Raw genomic sequence first — 22,936 nt, forward strand, 5'->3', positions numbered from 1 at the left:
TAATAGAGTAGAAGTACATGAAAATTCTCTCCAGTAGGATGTTTTAAGGGTGGATCACTTCCAGCAGCGCTGTCCTTAATGTATGATTCTAATCTGCTTGAAGATAATACATTCTAGATTAGTAAAATAAGATGGTTTATTTTCTGCTTTTCTTACTAAAAATATTTCTCAAGGGTACTTTAGCCACTTGGTCTAGGTAAGGTTGGTTGGGTTCATTCTGTAGTTTAATTTTATAGATTAATGTTTTCTTATATCTGTCATGACTTGAGCATATATTTAATATAAAGCCATTGGAATCTGAAGTGGGGCATGAATCATTTAAATTCAACAAGCATTAGTAAAATTTTTCTTTAGGTTTTTACTAAGCAATGACAGACTGTAATTCATTACTAAGCACTCATTGAAAATTCCTGGACAGGATCCAAATAATCTTGATTTTTTTCCCCCTCTTTCTAATCTCATTTTAGCTGCATTGGGTGTTCAGCAGCCATCACTCCTTGGAGCATCTCCTACCATTTACACACAGCAAACTGCATTGGCAGCAGCAGGCCTTACTACACAAACCCCAGCAAACTATCAGTTAACTCAAACTGCAGCATTGCAGCAACAAGCTGCAGCTGCAGCAGCAGCATTGCAACAGGTGAATCTTTAATAGGTTTTAATATGTGACATGCAGAACTTTCAAATCTGAGTAGCTAGGGTAGGTACCTTCACATTTTAAAGAATGAATAGTTGTGGGGTTCTATTATGCTTATTGTTTTATTCTGGTGATAAAAATTCTTTATGCCCAGGACATACAGAGAGATGTAGTTGCATAGTCAAAATTCTTAAGTTCTTGTATCTTAATTATTTGAGTAAAATTCCATTCTTGATGAATCCCAAAGTATAAGTAATCATTATTTTGTTTATTTTAGATGAAGTGTAGATGTTCCAGAAAATTTCTTTTTAGTTTAATTCTGGTTATGTATTTGAATGTATATATATATGTATATGGCTTTTTGAGAATGACTAAAACTAATGTCCATATTTTTCTTTAAAAAATCTTTTTTCCAGCAATATTCACAACCTCAGCAGGCCTTGTATAGTGTGCAACAACAGGTTAGTTTATATTTTCCATGTTAAAAACTGATTTTTAAAAAGTCATTTGTTCCAACTGAATTTTTGTAGATTTTATTTCCCATCAGTAACCTTAATGTGTGATTTGAATTCTTTTGGGGTGGAGGAAATGTGGTAGGTAAAACGGAATGTCTCCAAGGGAGAGGAGGACAGGAGAGAGGTCCTGAAGACTCAAATCCTCATCTAGTAGCCAGTCCTTGTCACATGTTTCTAAGAAAGCATGCAGAAGAATCTGGAAGGAATCACTCTATTAATGAGTCTTTGGCCTAGTACTCTTATTTGAAACCTCTAGCCCTACTGTGCTGTACTGGACCACATGTGAAAATGAAAAGCTCCTTTTTCCCATTTGAAGCTAAACCGTAGACAGACCTTTGGCTTTCAGCCTGTATTTATTTAAAACAATGGAACCCTGCCTTTTTTTCCCCTAATGAAATTGTGTATTGAAACCTAATATATAAAATATAAAAATAGTGTTGAAAATGGGAGGAAGCCTCCCCTTGTAGTTCTCACCCCTATTCCCAAGGCACATTTGAACAATTTGAAAACTCCTTACTTAGAGTAAAAGTTTCTTTGGCTCCTTTTCCCTAAGCTTATACTCTAATCATATTCTTCAAGGGTTATTATATCTGGGATGGTAGAAAGAGGTAACAAAGTGAACCCAAGGAGAAGCATATCAAGCAAAGAAGAGTTTGACTTGCTCAAATCTAGATGGGTTCCAGTCTAAGCACCCATTCTAGGTTTTCCAGGGTTAAGAGGTAGTCTTTGTCCCTTCTCAGTGCCATTAAGGAAGCTTCAGGAAAGTATAGCAGTCAGGAGAGGAAAAGGGGATACAAGAGACAAGGACCAAAAACTTGGATCCAGAGACACTGTGGAGAAACAAGAGGCGTCTCAATCCATTAACACTTGTCCCTAGATCCATGCCCCAATTTCATCCTTGCCTGTTAGGTTTCAGAAGCATTTCATTTGCCCTGAAGATTATAGTATCCCACTAATAATTGCTTTAAACTTCTAAAAAATTGATAAGAGATTGGGGTCCAAGTTGGCTATCTTGTTTTCAGATACCCTTAGACTTATTTTAGTACTGTTAGGAAATACATTATTAAAGACTGTGTTTTATTTTGAACCACATGAAAATGGCAATACTCAAATGTTCTTGCCCTAAAAAAATGCCATTATTCATCCATTCTTAACTTACAGAAAAATGGAAATTTGATAGATTTAACCTTTAATACATGTCGACCTAGGTAAACAGTGTTTTGAATTAGAATGTCATATAGATTGTTTTCTCCTAGCTTATTTTTAAGTCTGACAAAGATTTATTGGGAAGCTTATTAGTCATAGTAAATAAGAAGTCATGAACAGAAGAACTGTGATCTTCAGATTCTGCCATTGGGCTTAAAACACTAGTTAGAAGCTAATAAGCATTAAGGATGTCTCAAGGGAAATCTTACCTAAGTCCAAATCTTACCCTGACCAGGATATCCACAAACACAGAAATGACGCCCATGTTCTCCTCAGACTGCTTACCTGGGCAGTAGGAAAAAAGACCTTTTCCTCAAGCTATTAAGCATCATCAGGAGATTCCTGCTCTTCTAGCTGTAACCATGGGACACTAGTGCATGATAGACAACTCCAAGCTGGGCAGCTTGAAAAGAATGCTGAAGGATGACAGGGAGCAAGCAGGGATAAGTATTTCTTTGGAGACCCTCCTGATGGTTAATACAGACACAGTCCTGAGGCTTCAGAAAGTTTACTTCTGTTCCAGAGTTTTAAAATTTCCCCCTTCCCACCAATTCCTTTTGCTTTCTGGTAATGTTATACTTTGCTATTGCCAGAGAAACTATGTCAGGGTGTATGGTCCTTTATGGTCCCCATACCTTTGGCAAGTCTGACTGTAAGGACTGCTTCTCATATTAGAGGGATATATATGAATTGGACAGTGAGTAATATTTTTGATACAGGTAGCTTACGGATGATATTGAATCATTTCTGTAGCATGGTAATTAATATGGGGCAGAAGTAGAAATTTACCCCTCTAGGGACTTGTGGGGTTTTTTGGTGGGTGTTATTCCTCTGAAATAACAAAAAAAAAAATTCTTTATCATTATTGAATGAGTTAGTTATATTTAAAGTCTGCAGTTGTTAAAAATAGTTGTAGGAAACCTTATACCTAATGACCTCTGTTACTTTTCACATATTTCTTAATTAGAAATAAAGTACTTATTTAATAGGAATTTTTCCTTTTGTAAAACATCTGTGTAACAGCAGTTCTGATTGATTCTTTTATCTTTACTGCTTTTGTTTGTTTTTCCTGTTTTTAGTTGCAGCAACCTCAGCAGACCCTGTTAACACAGGTTAGTTTGGCATTACTTTATTTCTTATGAATATCTGAATGAAAAGTAGACCAAAGTTTTATTCCTGTTCTAGGTTTTCTTTCAGGGTTTTTTTTTTTTTTTTTTAAATGTATTTATTTATTTATTTATCTGGCTGTGCCGGGTCTTAGTTGCGGCATGCCGCGTGCGGAATCTTCGTTGTGACATGAGGGATCTTTACTTGCAGCATGTGGTCTCTTAGTTGTGGCATATGGGATCTAGTTTCCTAACCAGAGATCGAACCCTGGGCCCCCTTCATTGGGAGCGCAGAGTCTTAACCACTGGACCACCAGGGAACTCCCTCTTTCAAGGTTTAAAGATGAATATTTGTTGGATTCATGTAATAGTTTTAGCAATATAATGTTAAATAAAGATGGAAAACATGTTTTTGTTTTTTCTTTTATGCTGTTTGATTGCTGTTCCTGCTGTGATCTAGTTTGAATAAATATGAGGTCTTATTTTAAATTTAATACTGATTTTGGCTTTTACATTTTCTTTGTAGCTAGTATTTTTAAGAATGTTTTTGTACATGTTATATCTTTTTCACTTTGACCTTAGGAGGTGAGTTATTGTGTTGCATTATCAGCTTGATTTTTCAGCAACATTAAAAAGTTTGTCAACTTTCGATATGTAATGCTACTTTAGGCTTTGTGGACCACTTACAGTCTATGTTGCATTTTTTTTTTTCTTTTTAAACAATTCTTTAAAAGTGTAAAAACTGGGAATTCCCTGGTACTCCAGTGGTTAGGACTCTGTGCTTTCACTGCCAAGGGCCTGGGTTCGATCCCTGGTCGGGGGACTAAGATCCCGCAAGCCACACGCCGCAACCTAAAAAGAAAAAAAAAAGTGTAAAAACGACCCTTGGCTTGTAAGTTTGTGTAAAGATGATAAACTGTGGGCTGGATTTGGCCCGTGGGTTGTGGTTCACTGACCCCTGGTGTATGCAACTGTTAAAAAGAAAGCAGAACTTCTAATAGTAACTGGAGACAGTGATTGCCCCATGGATAGGGAACTAGGTAGCTAAGGAACAGGAATAGGTGAAAAGCTTTTTACTGTATAACCTTTTGTACCTGTATAGTCTTGAACCTGTTAGTTACTTTAAAAAAATAAAGTATACTTCAGTTGAGAAATAAACCTCACTTTGTATTTATTAAAGAACTAAAATTGGGACTTCACTGGTGGTCCAGTGGTTAAGACTCTGTGCTTCCACTGCAAGGGGTGTGAGTTTGATCCCTGGTCAGGGAGCTAAGATCCCACATGCTGCACAACCAAAAAAAAAAAAAGAACTAAAATTGATGAACACCTACGTCCTATTTTCAATCTCCAATAGTAGGATTTTCAGACTGAATAGAAAAGCTGTAAAAGTTAGTCTTTGCTTAGAATAACACTTCCCAAAGTGTGCCCATAAAGCATTAGTGTCTTATCTTATTATGTTAAAGAAACTTTGTGAGAAAATTTTGTGGCTACACTTTAAGAAATGCTGAGTTCCTTTAATATATATATAGGCCTTAACTTTTTTTTTTAATTGTAGAACTTGGAGACTTGCTTTATTGGGCAGGTGTAAAACGAATTATGGAATTCATTTGAGTTGAAGAATCAGATGATCCTTTCTTTTTAATGGTTTTATTTCTGTTTACATACAGAAGTTTTAATCAGTAATATGTTGTTATTCATGTTTGATTATGTCAGAAGAGACCAATGAAAGTGTTACCTTTCCTCCCAGTTTGAGATATAATTGACATATAACATTGTATTAGTATAAGGTGTACAGCATGATTTAATAATACATATATATTGTGAGATGATTTCCACAGTCAGTTTAGTTAACGTGCATCACCTCTTGTAAGTGAATTTCTTTTTACTTCTGATGAGAACTTTCAAGATCTACTCTCAGCAAGTTTCAAATGTAGGATACAGTATTGTTAACCGTAATCACCATCCTATACGTTACATCCCCACTGGAAGTTTGTACTTTTCAACCACCTTCACCCATTTCCCCCACCACACCCCCTCCTCTGGCAGCCACCAATCTGTTTTCTGTTTTTATGAATTCTTTGTTTTTTTTAGGATCCACATATAAGTGAGATCATATATATATTTGTCTTTCTCTGACTTATTTCAATTATCTAGGGCTTTCCTGAGTCTTTGTTATGTCATTATGGATTTTGAATTTCTAAGAGGGGGCTAGAGTATGCGGTGTTTTTTTAACTCATTGCACTGTGGTGACTTTTTCCTGAAACGTCCTGTGGAAACTTTCATCTGAGGGAACTTAATCATGAAATCGATCAAAAATAACGTAATTTTTCAGACTTGATTTTCATCTTCAAGGTGTACGTATGTGTTTTCTAACTTCAAATTGTTTTTAGCATTTTGAGCTATTTTTAACTAGTTTTAAGTTCTAGACTGCTTCATATCATTACCTTAATTTGGTGTTGATTTTGTTTTATAGCCGGCTGTCGGACTGCCTACAAGCCTTAGCTTGTCAACTCCTCAACCAGCAGCTCAGATAACTGTATCATATCCAACACCAAGGTCCAGTCAGCAACAGACACAACCTCAGAAACAGCGTGTTTTTACAGGGGTGGTTACAAAACTACACGATACATTTGGATTTGTGGATGAAGATGTATTCTTTCAGCTTAGGTAAACTTCATTAGGTGTTGACAAATGCCTTCTTGTATTTAGCATTAAGTATATTGATAAGACACCTACTTAACTGTGGCATGGAATTATGGTTTAGCTCTAATTTTCTGCTTTAATCATTCAACCTGTACCTGTGACATTTTTTTAAATTAATTAATTAATTTAGGCTGCATTGGGTCTTCGTTGCTGCACATGGGCTTTCTCTAGTTGTGGCGAGCAGGGGGCTACTCTTCGTTGTGGTGCGTGGGCTTCTCATTGCGGTGGCTTCTCTTGGTGTGGAGCACAGGCTCTAGGCACACGGGCTCAGTAGTTGTGGCTCGCGGGCTCTAGAGCGCAGGCTCAGTAGCTGTGGCGCACGGGCTTAGTTGCTCTGTGGCATGTGGTTTCTTCCCAGACCAGGGCTCAAACCCATGTCCCCTGCACTGGCAGGCAGATTCTTAACCACTGTGCGAGCAGGGAAAGTCCCCTGTGACATTTTTTGATGGAGAATGTGACTGAAGGTATCTTTTTATCATTGACAAAGTAGTCATCATGAATTCTTTATAAATGTTTTGTAGGAGTGAGTTTACATTTCTAGCTATTCATGAGCAGACTTACAGTGAGATTAAAAATTGAAGGGGTTGGGCTTCCCTGGTGGCGCAGTGGTTGGGGGTCCGCCTGCCGGTTGAGGGGACGCAGGTTTGTGCCCCGGTCCGGGAGGATCTCGCATGCCGCAGAGCGGCTGGGCCCGTGGGCCGTGGCTGCTGGGCCTGCGCGTCCTGAGCCTGTGCTCCGCAGCGGGAGAGGCCACGGCGGTGAGAGGCCCGCGTACCGCAAAAAAAAAAAAAAAAAAAATGAAGGGGCTTCCCTGGTGACGCAGAGGTTGAGAGTCCGCCTGCCAATGCAGGGGACACAGGTTCGTGCCCCGGTCCGGGAAGATCCCACATGCCGCAGAGCGGCTGGGCCCGTGAGCCATGGCCGCTGAGCCTGCACGTCCGGAGCCTGTGCTACGCAACGGAAGAGGCCACAACAGTGAGAGGCCCGCGTACCGCAAAAAAAAAAAAAAAAAAAAAAAAAAATTGAAATAGTCATGTGCCTTTTAAAATTTAATCTTTTGTTTGACATATCTAATGACATGTATGTAAAATATTTTAGTTGAAAAAATGATAGGATTAAATGACTTGGGCTTCCCTGGTGGCACAGCGGTTAAGAATCCACCTGCCAATGCAGGGGACACGGGTTCGAGCCCTGGTCCGGGAAGATCCCACGTGCCGTGGAGCAACTAAGCCCATGCACCACAACTACTGAGCCTGTGCTCTACAGCCCACAATCCACAACTACTGAGCCCATGTGCCACAGCTACTGAAGCCTGCGCACCTAGAGCCTGTGCTCTGCAATAAGAGAAGCCACGACAATGAGAAGTCCGCACACCGCAACTAGAGAAAGCCCACGCCCAGCAACGAAAACCCAACGCAGCCAAAAATAAAATTAATTAATTAATTAAATAAATTTATTTTAAAAAACAGAATAAATGACTAATCAATGGATTTGAAATAGTATTTTGTTAGTGTTGTGGTGGTTGCAGGAAATATATATTTCCTTAGTTATTTCAAATGTATTTCTAATTAGCTTCCTTAGAAATACTTTGGGAAATTAAGTTTAATTACTATATAAGCTTTTTCTGTACAAGTGGGTCTCCTGTTTTCCATCTTTTCTGCATTTCTCTCTTTCCAAAGCCCAAGGCAAATCTTACTCTTGGGTTATAAAAGAAAGTGCTTTAGAGGGAGGGACACACTATTAGGAGGATACAGGGTAGAAAATTATCTCTTACACTTGAAACAGTTTATAAAGCAAGGTTGAAACACGATCAGTTCTAAAAATAAGTCTAGGAGGTATGTCTATTTTTTAATAGAGCTTTTTAGGCTTCCATTTCTGGTATAGTTTACTTTAAAATGCTAAATATATAAATCTTTTTTGGAGGAATCTCTTCTAATTGTGTTTGTATTTACCTTAATTTTTTTTTAGCGCTGTCAAAGGGAAAACCCCCCAAGCGGGTGACAGAGTATTGGTTGAAGCTACGTATAATCCCAATATGCCTTTTAAATGGAATGCACAAAGAATTCAAACACTACCAAATCAGGTATATAAAATAGGTATTATGAAAACTTGGTGGTTGGGTCTTCCAATTTACAAAGATTTTTCTTTTTAAAAATTTTTTTTCTTTATTTTTGTTAAGAATCAGTCGCAAACCCAACCTTTACTGAAGACTCCTCCTGCCGTACTTCAGCCAATTGCACCACAGACGACATTTGGTGTTCAGGCTCAGCCCCAGCCCCAGTCACTGCTGCAGGCACAGATTTCAGCAGCCTCTATTACGCCACTATTGCAGACACAGCCCCAGCCTTTATTACAGCAGCCACAGCAGAAAGGTATTACATGCAATGTATCTTTTCCTTTTAGGGTTCAGACTAACACACAAATGTTCGGTTATTGAAATAATGAGAGTATGGTATTAATTACAAAAAAGGCAGGAACTTCCAGAATACTTGAAAGGAAACTTAAATATCTTGTGTTAAGCACTTCTACTTGTATAGCGATTTGGAAGTGTTTTATTTTATTTCTCTTATTCAAAGACGTACTCTTTGTGAACTTAAATATCAAAACTCATAATCCCCTGTCCCTCTATTGGCATCTTATCATTTACGGAAGAACATGTTTTGAGCCTTATTTTCTTAATGAACATAACATTTTATATACATGTAGAATCTGGTGGCAGCACTTTACTCATTGAACCATAGTGCATCAAATAAATGAGCTGTGTTTTATTTTTTTCTTTTTTTTTTTTAAATAAATTTATTTATGGCTGCGTTGGGTCTTCGTTGCTGCCCACAGGATTTCTCTAGTTGCAGAGAGTGGGGGCTACTCTTCCTTGTGGTGCGTGAGCTTCTCATCGTGGTGACTTCTCTTTGTTGCGGAGCACGGGCTCTAGGCACATGGGCTTCAGCAGTTTGGGCTCGCGGGCTCTAGAGTGCAGACTCAGTAGTTGTGGCGCATGGGCTTAGTTGCTCCGCGGCATGTGGGATCTTCCCAAATCAGGGCTTGAACCCGTGTCCCCTGCATTGGCAGGCGGATTCTTAACCACTGCGCCACCAGGGAAGTCCCTGAGCTGTGTGCGGGTTTTTTTGTTGTTGTTGTTTTTAATTTATTTATTTTTGGCTGCATTGGGTCTTTGTTGCTGCACGCGGGTTTCTCCCTAGCTGTGACGAGTAGGGGCTGCTCTTCATTGCGGTGCACGGGCTTCTCATTGCATTGGCTGCTCTTGTTGCAGAGCACGGGCTCTAGGCATGCAGGCTTCAGTAGTTGTGGCACGCGGGCTCTAGAGCGCATGCCCAGTAGTTGTGGCGCGTGAGCTTAACTGCTGCGTGGCATGTGGATCTTCCCGGACCAGGGCTCAAACCCGTTTCCCCTGCGTTGGCAGATTGATTCTTAACCACTGCACCACCAGGGAAGCCCTGAGCTGTGTTTTAAATTTTCTTTTGCAAATTGATAATTTGAAACTCTGTACGTTTTCTTAACAAAATAATATTAAAAATGATAGCCTTGACTCTAGCAGAAGTCTGCTTAATTGGTATTTTTTTAAAATGTAATTGTGGCATTTTCTCTTATCATAAATTGACACAAATATAGCAAAGTTATAAAACAGATTTCAGTGTAATGAGCTATTAAAATGAGCACCCGTGTAATCACTACTTGTTAACTATTTTTCTTTTTTAATAGTTTTACTCTAAGTATGCATGCTCATAAATATACTTTAGCTTTGTTTGTTTTCGAATTTTACATAATGTGTGATTCCACCTATAGAATCTTTTCTGTAAGACTTTTGTTCAACATTATGTTTTAAAGTTTTTCATATTTATTCCATGTGGCTCTAGTTTCTTTGTTTTCATTATTGCACAATATTCCATTGTATGACTATTGTACAATATTCCGTTGTATGAATATTGTACAATATTCCATTTTATGAATATTGTACAGTTTATATGTTTTTCTTTGCTAAACGTTTGGATTGTTTCTAGTTTTTGTTTTCTGAAAACACTGCTGTGAGTGGTCATAATGCAAGCATTATGACATTTCACCCCTGTTTATATTAAGCATGCCTTTCCTAAAAGAGAATCCTTTCCTATATTACCAGAATCTACTGTCACTTCTAAGAAGAAGCATTTAGATACCCTGTTTATATTCAGACCTCCCCAGTTGTCTCTGAAATGTCTTTTAAAAAGGTTGTTTTTTGTTTCCTAAACGAAAAGGTAGTCAAGTTTCGTGTGTTGTATCTGGTTATGTTTCTTTAGTCTTTTTTATTCCAAAATGGTTTCCCACTTTTTGTTTCTTCGTTTATAACATTGACTTTTTAAGAAATTGGTCTAGTTGACTTGTAGATTCTTTCGGAATGTTGTGTTCTGGATTTGTCTTGATTCCTTGTGATATTTTCACCTTGTTTCTCATTCTGCCATATAAACTATAAACTAGAAGTTAAGTCTAAAGGCTTTTGGCAAGACTACATTATAGGTGATGTTTTCTAATTCATACTGCATCATACTAGAAGGCACGTGTAGTTAGATTCTTCTACTGTTATTGATGTTAAATTTGATTACTTGGTCAAGTGGTGGCCGTAGATCTCTCCATTATAGAGGTTCTTTTTCTTTGTGTGGATAATGTCTGGATGATACTTTGGGGCTCTGCGAATGTCTTGTTGTATAGCGGTCTTTGGTTTAATATCTGTAGGTCAGAGATTGGCAAACTACACCTCTTGGATTTGGTCTGTGGCCTGGTTTTCTATGGTCCCTGAGCTAAAAATGGTTTTTACATTTTTAAACAATTATTTTAAAATATACAAATATGCAGATGGTCTCTACCATTTACCATTTATGGGTCACAAAACCTAAAATATTAGCCAAATTTTTCTGTATAAAATTTGACCAAGTAATGCTTTTGAGCTTCATTTAAATAAATTAAAACATCTTTTTCTGTGTCTTTTAAAGCTGGTTTATTGCAACCTCCTGTCCGTATAGTTTCACAGCCACAACCAGCACGAAGGTTAGATCCACCATCCAGATTTTCAGGAAGAAATGACAGAGGGGATCAAGTGCCCAACAGAAAAGATGACCGAAGGTATGTTTTTAAAAGTATACTTTTGATGGTGGTGATGGTTGCACAGTGTGAATGCACTTAATGCCACTGAACTGTATACTTCAAAATGGTTAAAATGGTAAGTTTATTATATTATTTATATTTTACCACAATTTTCAAAAAGTTATTAAAAATGTATACTGTGGATTTTTGCTTATATTACCTGTGACATTTATTTCACTAAAGAACTCTTCAGTAATGCCAGAAATAATAGTAATTTTAGAAAAATTTGCTTTAAGTCGTGAAAGGGAGAGAGAAAGACGTAGATCCAGAGAAAGATCTCCTCAGAGAAAACGTTCCCGGGAGAGATCTCCTCGAAGAGAGAGAGAACGGTCACCTCGGAGAGTTCGACGTGTTGTTCCACGTTACACAGTTCAGTTTTCAAAGTTTTCTTTAGATTGGTAAGTTCTTTTTTTCCCCATTGTTTTCTTAAATTACTAATTTCATAATTTTGTGTAATTTGGAGGACTGTGATACATTGAGAGATATTTTTCTTACAACTTTCATTTCCTGACATTTGGTGCTCTTAGTTATATAAGGGCAGAAATGCAGTTGAAGTAGCATTTTAGTTCTTTGCAAGAGTGCATTATTTTCATACACTCATTAAAGATACCAGCCACTGAAAAAGGCAGCCCCTCTGTAATGGAGTAGTTCCTTAAAGGTAAAATTATTTAAGATTCAGATTTATTGATAACTTTACTAAGGGCATACATAGTTCATTGTGTATGATGAAGTAATGATACAGTAGTAACCAATTATTTTAAGTTAGCTGTGGCCATGTAGTATAATAGAAACACAGGTCTACATATATACTCACAAGACACGTAACATATACACATATGTGTGTATACATCAATACATTTTTTAGCCTTTGAAATCAGAGGTAAGTAGAAAGTTACCAAGAATTTCTGAGCTTCACTTGTGAAATGGAACTTATATCAACTAGCAGAATTATTGTGAGGTTGAGTTGATTTCATGTATCTAAAGCACTTATAACCCAGTGTATGGCAGTTGTAGATACTCAGTGGTGGTTGGGATGTGGTGACCAACTAGGTAATAGCTGGAAAATCCTAATTCATGTAGAGGCAAATTGGTAAATGACTAATTTGCTCTAATGGAAAGGAAGAATCATCTAAAGGTCTTGGGGCTGGCAATTGTGTGTAAGATAAATTAATAGATGGAAAAAACAAATTTACAGTAAAATAAGAAAAATGAATCATTAATAGTGTTTAAAGCTGTTCGGCATAGGAACAAATAACTGTGCGCAGTGTCTTGAGAGGGTATTGCTGCATTTCAACAAAGTATAATAATTAATATTCATAATACTGGCCTACAAAAGTTAAAATTTCTATTTATTCAGTTCTAGATTGAGTAAATCAGTGTAGTATTTAAGCTACTCAGTGCCCAAAAAAATCTTGCTTGATGACTTTGCTTAATTGTTAATGTAGTAGATGTTCATTTACTCTTGCATGTGGTCAAATCATCAACTATTCTTAATTTTTACTAGTTTTCTTGTTATCCCTGTTTACTTGTATACTTAAAAAATATCTTGTCTGCATATTTCAGAGAAATTCATTGGAAGCAAAACCACTTCTCCAGCCCCAGAAATATTAACTAGAGCAGCTCTGCTTTTAAACTCATCTGTTCCCAGTCTAGAATGCTATTCTGGGAGGAGCTGATACTTAGGATATAAATTGAGGAGCTGTCTTTCTCCTTCCAAGTTAAATCTTCACAGTTTCACTTCATTACTTTTTTGCTGTACGCGGGCCTCTCACTGTTGTGGCCTCTCCCGTCGCAGAGCACAGGCTCCGGACACGCAGGCTCAGTGGCCATGGCTCACAGGCCCAGCCGCTCCGCGGCATGTGGGATCTTCCCGGACCGGGGCACGAACCCGTGTCCCCTGCATCGGCAAGTGGACTCCCAACCACTGTGCCACTAGGGAAGCCCCATTCTATATTTCCTATTTTTAGGTTTCACATAAAAAGACATCCCTGTAGATACATTAGTTCATATTACGTACTCTTGCCTTTAGTTGTCATTTGAAAGGACGGTGTAGTTATCTTTTCATCTTACAGACTGTTGGTGTTTTCCACTCTTCATTATGCTTTTAACAGAAATCTCTTGGCCTATTAACCAGATTGATTTACTTTTGAGTTTCTCTCCTTTAAAAGCTCTGTTTCTTAGGAAAAAGTAAATCGTCCTTTAAAAACAAAAATTCATTATGCCAGATTTAAAAGACAAGAAACTTATCCTCTCTTTACATAGTAAATAATCAGGTATGGATCTTAATCATTAGATAGAGAGGTATGGAGATGTGGATAATCCAAAAAACGTTTGGATTTTGTTTTCATATAGACTTTTATATTTAATTTTAAATTAACTATGCCTGATCTGGGATCTTACTGTAGAATAAAGGTTGTATTTTTTCCGACACTGTATAAACCTGATTGAGGAGCACTCATACTAATTGGTACCACTCTTACTCCTTTTTTATGTCCATTTTATATGAATCATAATTTTCTCAAAAATGCAGCTTCAACTGAGGCAGAATTGCTTTTGTTCAGATCTTTTCTGGAGCTTGAAGTTATTTCAAAGGGTCTTGTCTAAATGAATTTTAAGCTACACACAAAAAATGAAATAACGGTAACACGTAGATACTAGTTATTTATTCAAAGCTGTAAGTAAACATATTTGAAAATGACATTTTCATGTACTTCTATGTAAATCTATAGCTCATTCATTAACAGTGACTGTTCATTTTCAGCTGGCTGTTAACTGTATCAGATTATATATTTAGCTTTAGAATTGAATGAATCTTTGCATAGTATTTGGTGTTAAGGCTCTTTATTCACTCCTTATGTCTGTTTTTCAGTCCTAGTTGTGACATGATGGAACTAAGGCGCCGTTATCAGAATTTATATATACCTAGTGACTTTTTTGATGCTCAGTTTACATGGGTGGATGCTTTCCCTTTGTCAAGACCATTTCAGCTGGGAAATTACTGCAATTTTTATGTAATGCACAGAGAAGTAGAGTCCTTAGAGAAAAATATGGCCATTCTTGATCCACCAGATGCTGATCACTTATACAGTGCAAAGGTTTGTATTCTGTGATACACAGCTAAAATTTCTGAGTAGTTATTCATATTAAGAATGTATGTGGAATTAATCTTCAGAAAGTGGTTATTACATTTAAGATCTGAATGCCTGTGTTTTCTTCTTGTCTCCCAGATTCTGTTTTGGTTATTTAAGTAATTTAATCTCTTTTTGCCTTTACTCTTGAGCTGTAAAAATATTGTTATTGCTTTAACATTTTGAACCTTATAAAAATGTGAAGATGAAGTTCATTTTATTGAGCTTTTTGGAATGTTCTATGACTTCTGGTAGCCCCAGATAAAAATGTAATGTTGGGTGAATGCACTATATGTGAGTCTTCAGGGTAACATTCAGTACATTGTTTATGGTCAGTAGTTTTCTGCTATTCGAAAAACATTGATCAAAAAGCATTCCTTGAAAAGTTAAAAACTATGTAATTATAAGGTATCTAATACCATTTCTGCTATAGTGTTTTACTTTCCATTTTTATAAAAAACTTCAGATATCTATTATGTAAGGATAATTAGTAGTGCTTCTCATTTTTTTACATTACTTTAGACTTTTGACAGGATTGAATTATTTGACTATAATAGGTAATGCTGATGGCTAGCCCTAGTATGGAAGATTTGTATCATAAGTCATGTGCTCTTGCTGAAGACCCACAAGAACTTCGGGATGGATTTCAACATCCTGCTAGACTTGTTAAGGTAAAGTGAAACATTTATTTTAACTTTAGGTGTATATTTGCTTTGCTTAGTTCTAACTGTGTATATATAGAATTTAAAAATACTACCATTTAAATTTTGTTGATTTGTTTTATATCTAATTTTAATATAGTTATGGCACTCAATGATGTAGATGTTTTTCTCATTGCAGATTAACGGCTATATCTTATTTGTATGTCACTAGTTCAACTGTCGTTTTGATGTTTTATATTTGAAGCATAGTAAAATCTTAGTGATAATGGGTTTAGTGTATCAGGATGCTCTTAAACTTTGAATTATAGCTTGTTTCTTTAAAAGAACTTTTTATCTGAGGAAATATTTTAGAAGGATGAGTTATGATGTATAAATCCTATTCCATTGCTGAAATGCAGTGTGGAACACGATGAACTGAACTCTTCCTTGACTGACAGATACCCGAGGTAGTAAAAATGATATTAGAAAGGTTTGTTCCTTTACTTTTCCAGTATTTCATTTGTAATTTGACAAGTTGCATAATATATGTAAATGATTCTTTGTTTTAAATTAGTTTTTAGTGGGCATGAAAGGCAAGGATGAAGCCATGGCCATTGGAGGCCACTGGTCTCCTTCGTTGGATGGACCAGACCCAGAAAAAGACCCCTCTGTGTTGATTAAGACTGCTATTCGTTGTTGTAAGGCTCTGACAGGCATTGATCTAAGTGTATGCACACAATGGTAAGTACCAATTCATTTCTTGATTAGAAATGTTTTTCTAATAGTTATATAGATGTTCTTGTCTATCAGCCTTCTCCCCCACCCCTTATTTTAGCAATCTTGATCATGCAGGTAATCTCAAAGGAAAATACTAATTTTAGCAAAAGTTTATTTGGTGCCAAAAATGTTTGGGGGAAAAAGGATTAAGAACTAATCAAAATAAACTGAAATTTTTAATGTTTTGTTATGCTGAACTTTGGAAGTTGGATGTATGTTGAAAATATTTTTCATTTCATGCATAGCTGGAGAAGATCGTCAAGAGAGAACTTCATTTCATTATAATTCTTTTGTTATAAAATGATGTAGTTGCTGATTATTTTTGTTCAGCCATATTTTCTCTTGAGGCTTATTTGTCCTGTGTATTTTAGTATATTTCTTGTGACTTAATTGAGAATATTCTTTTTTTAGCACATGAAATCTGAACAGCTATCCAGCTTCTTCAGGTATTCTCTAAAATATGGGTAGCTCTGTAATCAAACTTTGAAAATGCCTTGGGGAACATATTCTTCTTTTAACCATAAAATATTGTACAAATGTACCAAAAGAGGAACTATGGCTTCTATAATTTTTTTTTCTTTAGACCAACCTCAAGTTCTTGCAGCAAAATTTCTTTACTTGATGTGCTACAAGTGAACTAGGGTCTTTAAAATGTATTTTAGAATTTTTTTTCCAACATGCTTCTTCCCTTGCAACAGGTACCGTTTTGCAGAGATTCGCTACCATCGCCCTGAGGAGACCCACAAGGGGCGTACAGTTCCAGCTCATGTGGAGACAGTGGTTTTATTTTTCCCGGATGTTTGGCATTGCCTTCCCACCCGCTCAGAGTGGGAAACCCTCTCCCGAGGATACAAGCAGCAGCTGGTCGAGAAGCTTCAGGGTGAACGCAAGGAGGCTGATGGAGAACAGGCACTGAACGCTAATCCCTTTTTCTATTTCCGCTTCTCACAGGCACAGGAACACAGGCACAAATGCACACCACACACTACATAACAAACACACATGGAGGAACATAACTGGTAACAGCGACTGGTAATCCAGCTTTCAGCAGTATAGTTGTATGTTCTTTTCTCTTAAAAAAAAAATCTGTCTATTATGCTAACTTTAAGAGTGCTGAGACCTCAAAGGAAAATAAGTTGTGCTTAAATTGCACAGAATTTTGTTTTTATCATAGGTCTAGTTGCTGGAATCTGGGACCAGTTGTTGAGCAAGATTCAGTATTAAGCCATTTTAAACATTTTGCCATTTTCTAAAATTTAAAAAATTTTCTCTTTCACGGTCATCAGTTCTAGTCATGGATATTTGAAATTGGACAACCACAAGTCTGAGAGATTTGAAATTTCAGGCTATGTGGCATCGTCTTTGGTACATTTGAAAGGTCTGACTAAATCAGTCTTAACTTTGGGTGGCTTGAAAATTGGGGCAAGATCACACACTGTTTGGTTAGTGGAGATCGGCAGTGTTTGTGCATCCCTGATATCCTTTGTGTTGTAATTTATCACCCTTTTGTGTTTCACAGATCTGGCTTTGATTGGCTGATGAGTGTCTTTGTGATCAGTTAAAAGTGGTAGAATGTATGTACGTGGACTTGCCTAAATAATAACTTTAGGAGAAGACAATCTGAAACATTTGTGACCTTGCACAGATCAGCAACAGACTTTTAAAAGTAAATTACCTTTATTTTAAGGTTTCAGAATAGTAATTCTGTTCTTTACTTTGTATATCAGGATGAAGAAGAGAAGGATGATGGTGAAGCTAAAGAAATTTCCACTCCTACCCATTGGTCTAAACTTGACCCGAAGACAATGAAGGTAACTTTGAAAGTAATGGTATTTAATTTGAAATCTCTGAACAGGAATAGAGGATGTTGTGGACAGTAGTTTTTCAGATATAAGCCATTAGAAATGAAGTCCACTGGTTTTCTATAAATATTCTTCGTTGTTTTTGTGTGTGTGTGTGTGTGTCAAAATTAAATAAAAGGTGACTTCATACATCAGTTCAGCCACTGTCGAATGTAATATACATGTGCCTATAGTATGAGCAATATTTGCTTTTTGCTTTGGGAACTAAGCAAGAGGTGGAATTTCTGCACTTAATTAACTTAAATTCAAGCAGAAGGAATGAAACATAGGAAAAAGATTATGCAGTTTTTAAATAAAATTTAAAAATAAAATGTGGATTGATATACATCTGAAATAGGAAGAAGATAATTTAAGAGACTTTTTTGAAAATCTTTGATTAACCCATCATACTAGTTTGTTTTTGCTCCCCATCGTCTTTGGACCTATTATCTTTTTGCAGTTTTGCATCTCTGGGCCTATATTGTGAATGTAGATCCATAGATTCTACGTACATAAATTCTACATAGATCAGAAGATCAGAAGCTGGCTTGCTTTTGCAACTTCCTGTTTAACACATAAAAGCTGACCTTTTTATTAACTTCTGTCCTCAGCAAAATACAGGTTTTTTTCTTTTTTATGAAAGTCTAGTTTTTAAACCAGCATTGCTTTGTTTGTTTGTTTTTTGCGGTACGCGGGCCTCTCACTGTTGTGGCCTCTCCCGTTTCGGAGCACAGGCTCCGGACGCGCAGGCTCAGCGGCCATGGCTCACGGGCCCAGCCGCTCCGCGGCATGTGGGATCTTCCTGGACCCGGGCACGAACCCGTGTCCCCTGCATCGGCAGGCGGACTGTCAACCACTGCGCCACCAGGGAAGCCCAACATTGCCTTTTTAGTAGAGAATGTGTATCATAAGAATGTGCTCTTCTTACCCTATGCCAAGTTATTTTCCCTCAACATCAGGTTTCATATAGAGTGCTATAGATTCAGAAAGTTAGATTAAGCCTGCACTCCAAGGACTTTTTGTCAAACTGATGGCTCTGCTATTGTTTCTTATTTTAAAGTTTGTATTCCTTTTCTTCTTTTTATGAATAGACATTTATTATTTGTAAAGCACATTTCCAATAAAATTGGGATGATTTTCAGTATCTCTCCCTTAATAAAGAAAAATTTTAGTAAACAAGATGACAAATTACCCATATTATCGCGAGAAATTTTTTTTTCTTTTTTAACATCTTTGTTGGAGTATAATTGCTTTACAATGTTGTGTTAGTTTCTGCTGTATAACAAAGTGAATCAGTTATACATATACATATATCCCAATATCCCCTCCCTCTTGGATCTACCTATCCCACCCCTCTAGGTGGTCACAAAGCACCGAATTGATCTCCCCATGCAATGCAGCTGCTTCCCACTAGCTGTCTATTTTACATTTGGTAGTGTATATATGTCAATGCTACTCTCACTTCGTCCCAGCTTACCCTTCTCCCTCCCCATGTCCTCAAGTCCATTCTCTACGTCTGCATTTTTATTGCTGTCCTGCCCCTAGGTTCATCAGAACCTTTTTTTTTAGATTCCATATATATGTGTTAGCGTACGGTATTTGTTTTTCTCTTTCTGACTTACTTCACTCTGTGTGACAGACTCTAGGTCCATCCACCTCACTACAAATAACTCAATTTTGTTTCTTTTTATGGCTGTATAATATTCCATTATATATATATGTGCCACATCTTCTTTATCCATTCATCTGTCGATGGACACTTAGTTTGCTTCCATGTACTGGGTATTGTAAATACTGCTGCAGTGAACATTGTGGTACATGACTTCTTTTGAATTATGGTTTTCTCAGGGTATATGCCCAGTAGTGGGATTGCTGGGTCATATGGTAGTTCTGTTTTTAGTTTTTTAAGGAACCTCCATACTGTTCTCCATAGTGGCTGTATCAATTTACATTCCCACCCACAATGCGAGAGGGTTCCCTTTTCTTCACACCCTCTCCAGCATTTACTGTTTGTAGGTTTTTTGATGAAAACTTGTATTACTTTTGATTATAAAGATAAGGCATGCTTATTTTAAAAATTGGTGTATGCATAAAAAATTGAAGAAAAAAAATTTCTCAAGCCTTTCATTCAAACACAGCTTTTCTTTAAAATTCTGTGCATTTATATTTGGAATTTAAGAAAAAACAAAACTGTCATGAAGAACCTAGGGGTAAGACAGGAATAAAGACTGTGTCCTACTAGACCTACTAGAGAATGGACTTCAGGATATGGGGAGGGGGAAGGGTAAGGTGTGACAAAGCGAGAGAGAGGCATGGACATATATACACTACCAAACGTAAGGTAGATAGCTAGTGGGAAGCACCCCCTTAGCACAGAGAGATCAGCTCGGTGCTTTGTGACCGCCTGGAGGGGTGGGATAGGGAGGGTGGGAGGGAGGGAGACACAAGAGGGAAGAGATATGGGAGCATATGTATATGTATAACTGATTCACTTTGTTATAAAGCAGAAACTAACACACCATTGTAAAGCAATTATACTCCAATAAAGATGTTAAAAAAAATTCTATGTATTATTTTCCATTATATTTTCTGGGTACAAGCTGGTTGGTTGGTTGGTTGTTTGGTTCTAATCATGTTGTGTAAAAAAGTTGCTGTCTCCTTTTCAATTAATAATAGAGTTTCACATGTAATTATTTTTAAATGTTCTATACTGTTCCATTTAGTTGATGTACTGCTTTTTTTTCTTTGGTATTACCCTTTTATTGGATATTTAGATTCTTCACTTTTTTGGAGGAAGGGATTATGACAAGGAATGTATCCATATAAAAAGTTTCTTTCTTGTGTTTAGGTTATTTCCTTAGGGTAAATTCCCAGAAATTAGAATTTCTGGGTCAAAGAGCATTAACTTCTTCAAAGCATCTTAAAACATGTTGCAAATTATTTTCAAAAAATACTCTGTCGGTTTGCATTTTCACAAACCTTTTTATGAGCTGTACAACTGTCCCTTTCACCAAAATTTAAAAAAAAACCATACAGAAGATCATTGCAGTTCCCTATTTCACTATCCTGTTTTCTTTTTCTGTGTTTTTATGGTGTGTATATTTAGGTAAATGATCTCCGAAAAGAATTAGAAAGTCGAGCTCTTAGTTCCAAAGGGTTAAAATCCCAGTTAATAGCCCGATTGACAAAACAGCTTAAAGTAGAAGAGCAAAAAGAAGAACAAAAGGAATTAGAGAAATCTGAGAAAGAAGAGGAAGAGGAGGATGATAGGAAATCTGAAGATGATAAAGAGGTATATACTCCTAAAAATACCCTGTACCCCTTTGTAAGCATTTTCTTCTCCCACCCCTTCAGCCGCTGGAAGCCACTGATGTGTTTTCCTGTAGTTTGCCTTTTCCAATATATCATGTAAATGGAATTACATAACCTTTTTAGTCTGACCTCTTTAACTTAGCATGACGCATTAGAGATTCACCCATTTTATTGTGTTTCTATAGTTTGTTCCTTTACATTTCTGAATAGTATTCATAGTATCAGTGTATCACAGTTTGTTTATTCATTCTCCACTTGAGACACAGTTGAGTGATTTCCAAGTCACGTATTTTATTCCTCCCTCTTAAAAATGAATAATAATGTTTTAGATATAAAAAATGAAATGAAATTTGGTGGACAAAGCCACGAAGTTCAGAGATGGAGTTCTAGTGAAGTGCTTCTGTGAGAATTGTGCTGCTTTAAAGCTGTGCGTTTGATTGCATTTCAGTCCTTAAGACTCAGAGGCTGTTTATTCACTCCCATTTATGCCTCAGTCTTATGCCCAGAAGAGTAACTTATGGATGTTTTCTGAATTTGAAACATGGGGATAACAGAAGTGTGTTACAACACCAGTAATTGGATAAACTGACATTATGTGTTTCCCGATGGAATGCATTGTGAAGTATACGTCATTATTTATGAAGTATTCCTGCCGAAAATGTTTTACCTTAATCTAATTGTAAGAAAACATATAAATTTAGAATGTACGAAATTCTACAAAGCAGCTTGTCTGAACTTTCAAAAAATGTCCATGTAATGAAGGAAGAAAAATGGTTTAGATTACAGAAGGTTAACAAGACATGACAACTGAATGCACTGAGCGAAACTTGACTGGATCCCGGATAGAGGGGGAAAAAGCCATAAAGAGTATTTTTGGGGTAATTGGAGAAATTTGATTATGGATGTGATATTAGATAATGAGGAACTGTTAAATTTCTTGGATGTGATAATGATTTTGTAATTATGTAGGAAAATTACCTTGTTCTGAAGAGATGCATGATTTCTTATTTTACTATATAAGTTATATTTATTTTTATAGTGAAATTGTCTCAGAGTTGGCCAGCAGGAGGCCTTTCAAGTTGTCTTCTGTGTTCTTGGAAATGTTCTTGTCATTTTCTGAGAACTTTCTTATTTTGCAGCACAATACAGTGTTTTAGTCTCACCGTGTACTATCCCTGCCCTATTACTGAAATCAGCCATTTCCCCAGCAAGTCCTGGTATCTTTTAGTGAAGGATGGTACATCATATTTACTACAATAAAGTCATAAGTTTGTACTAATATCTCCAATTCTACTCCAGCATCACAGAGTTCATTCTGGTTTTCTCTCTTTCCATGTATCTTAACTCCTTTCTCCAATAATGAGAAACATACCTTCTATTATACTTAATATATTTGCTTACTTTCTCAGTTGTCCATCACACTCCCTCTCCAATTTGAATATCCTCACTCTGCTCTCATTCCCTGCCCTGTGCTTTCTCTGTATGGATACCCTCCTTGCTTCATTTGGGTTTCAATTCCTGGTAACTGGGCAGCTCATCTGCTCTGGGCCATTGTAGCACTCCTTCCTCACAGCCTCCATCCCCTGTATAGACACCTGCTTTGCTTGTAGGAATTGCTTTAGAACTGAATTGTTCAGGACAGGAAGAGCAGAAAAAGAAGGCAAAGAGTTGATTTTCACTTTTTGATGTTAGTGGCCTTTGGTGCTCAAATCCTAGATCCATTGATTTATTGGGGTTCAAAAATGGTGATATCATAATTCTTATTCTGTGTTCACCTATTCCCCTCATCTGCTGTTTGGTTACCCAGGTGGTACAGGTTTGCCTTTTGGTAAATTCATATAGAAGAAGGCAGGATCAATACTTGATTCTTCTCTTTCTTTCTTTTTAAAATACAGAATATTAGGACTTCCTTGGTGGTCCAGTGGTTAAGACTCTGT

General features: G+C 36.9%; 1 protein-coding gene across 2 annotated transcripts in view; it reads left to right on the forward strand.

Annotated features, from left to right (window-relative positions):
- The window catches only part of CCAR1 (cell division cycle and apoptosis regulator 1), a 55,030-nt gene that overhangs the window by 12,020 nt on the left and 20,074 nt on the right, over nucleotides 1–22,936 (forward strand). For both annotated transcript variants that reach the window (XM_082673593.1, XM_082673592.1), the window contains exons 3-16: nucleotides 468–640; nucleotides 1,054–1,098; nucleotides 3,438–3,470; nucleotides 5,938–6,131; nucleotides 8,136–8,250; nucleotides 8,347–8,539; nucleotides 11,150–11,279; nucleotides 11,537–11,698; nucleotides 14,170–14,395; nucleotides 14,986–15,099; nucleotides 15,644–15,810; nucleotides 16,545–16,755; nucleotides 17,574–17,657; nucleotides 20,794–20,979. In XM_082673593.1, coding sequence (XP_082529719.1) covers nucleotides 468–640; nucleotides 1,054–1,098; nucleotides 3,438–3,470; nucleotides 5,938–6,131; nucleotides 8,136–8,250; nucleotides 8,347–8,539; nucleotides 11,150–11,279; nucleotides 11,537–11,698; nucleotides 14,170–14,395; nucleotides 14,986–15,099; nucleotides 15,644–15,810; nucleotides 16,545–16,755; nucleotides 17,574–17,657; nucleotides 20,794–20,979 — 2,033 coding nt within the window. The remainder of the gene's footprint in view (nucleotides 1–467; nucleotides 641–1,053; nucleotides 1,099–3,437; nucleotides 3,471–5,937; nucleotides 6,132–8,135; nucleotides 8,251–8,346; nucleotides 8,540–11,149; nucleotides 11,280–11,536; nucleotides 11,699–14,169; nucleotides 14,396–14,985; nucleotides 15,100–15,643; nucleotides 15,811–16,544; nucleotides 16,756–17,573; nucleotides 17,658–20,793; nucleotides 20,980–22,936) is intronic.

This window comes from Grampus griseus, assembly GCF_964374135.1.
Source record: "Grampus griseus genome assembly, chromosome: 16".
Lineage (NCBI taxonomy): Eukaryota > Metazoa > Chordata > Mammalia > Artiodactyla > Delphinidae > Grampus > Grampus griseus.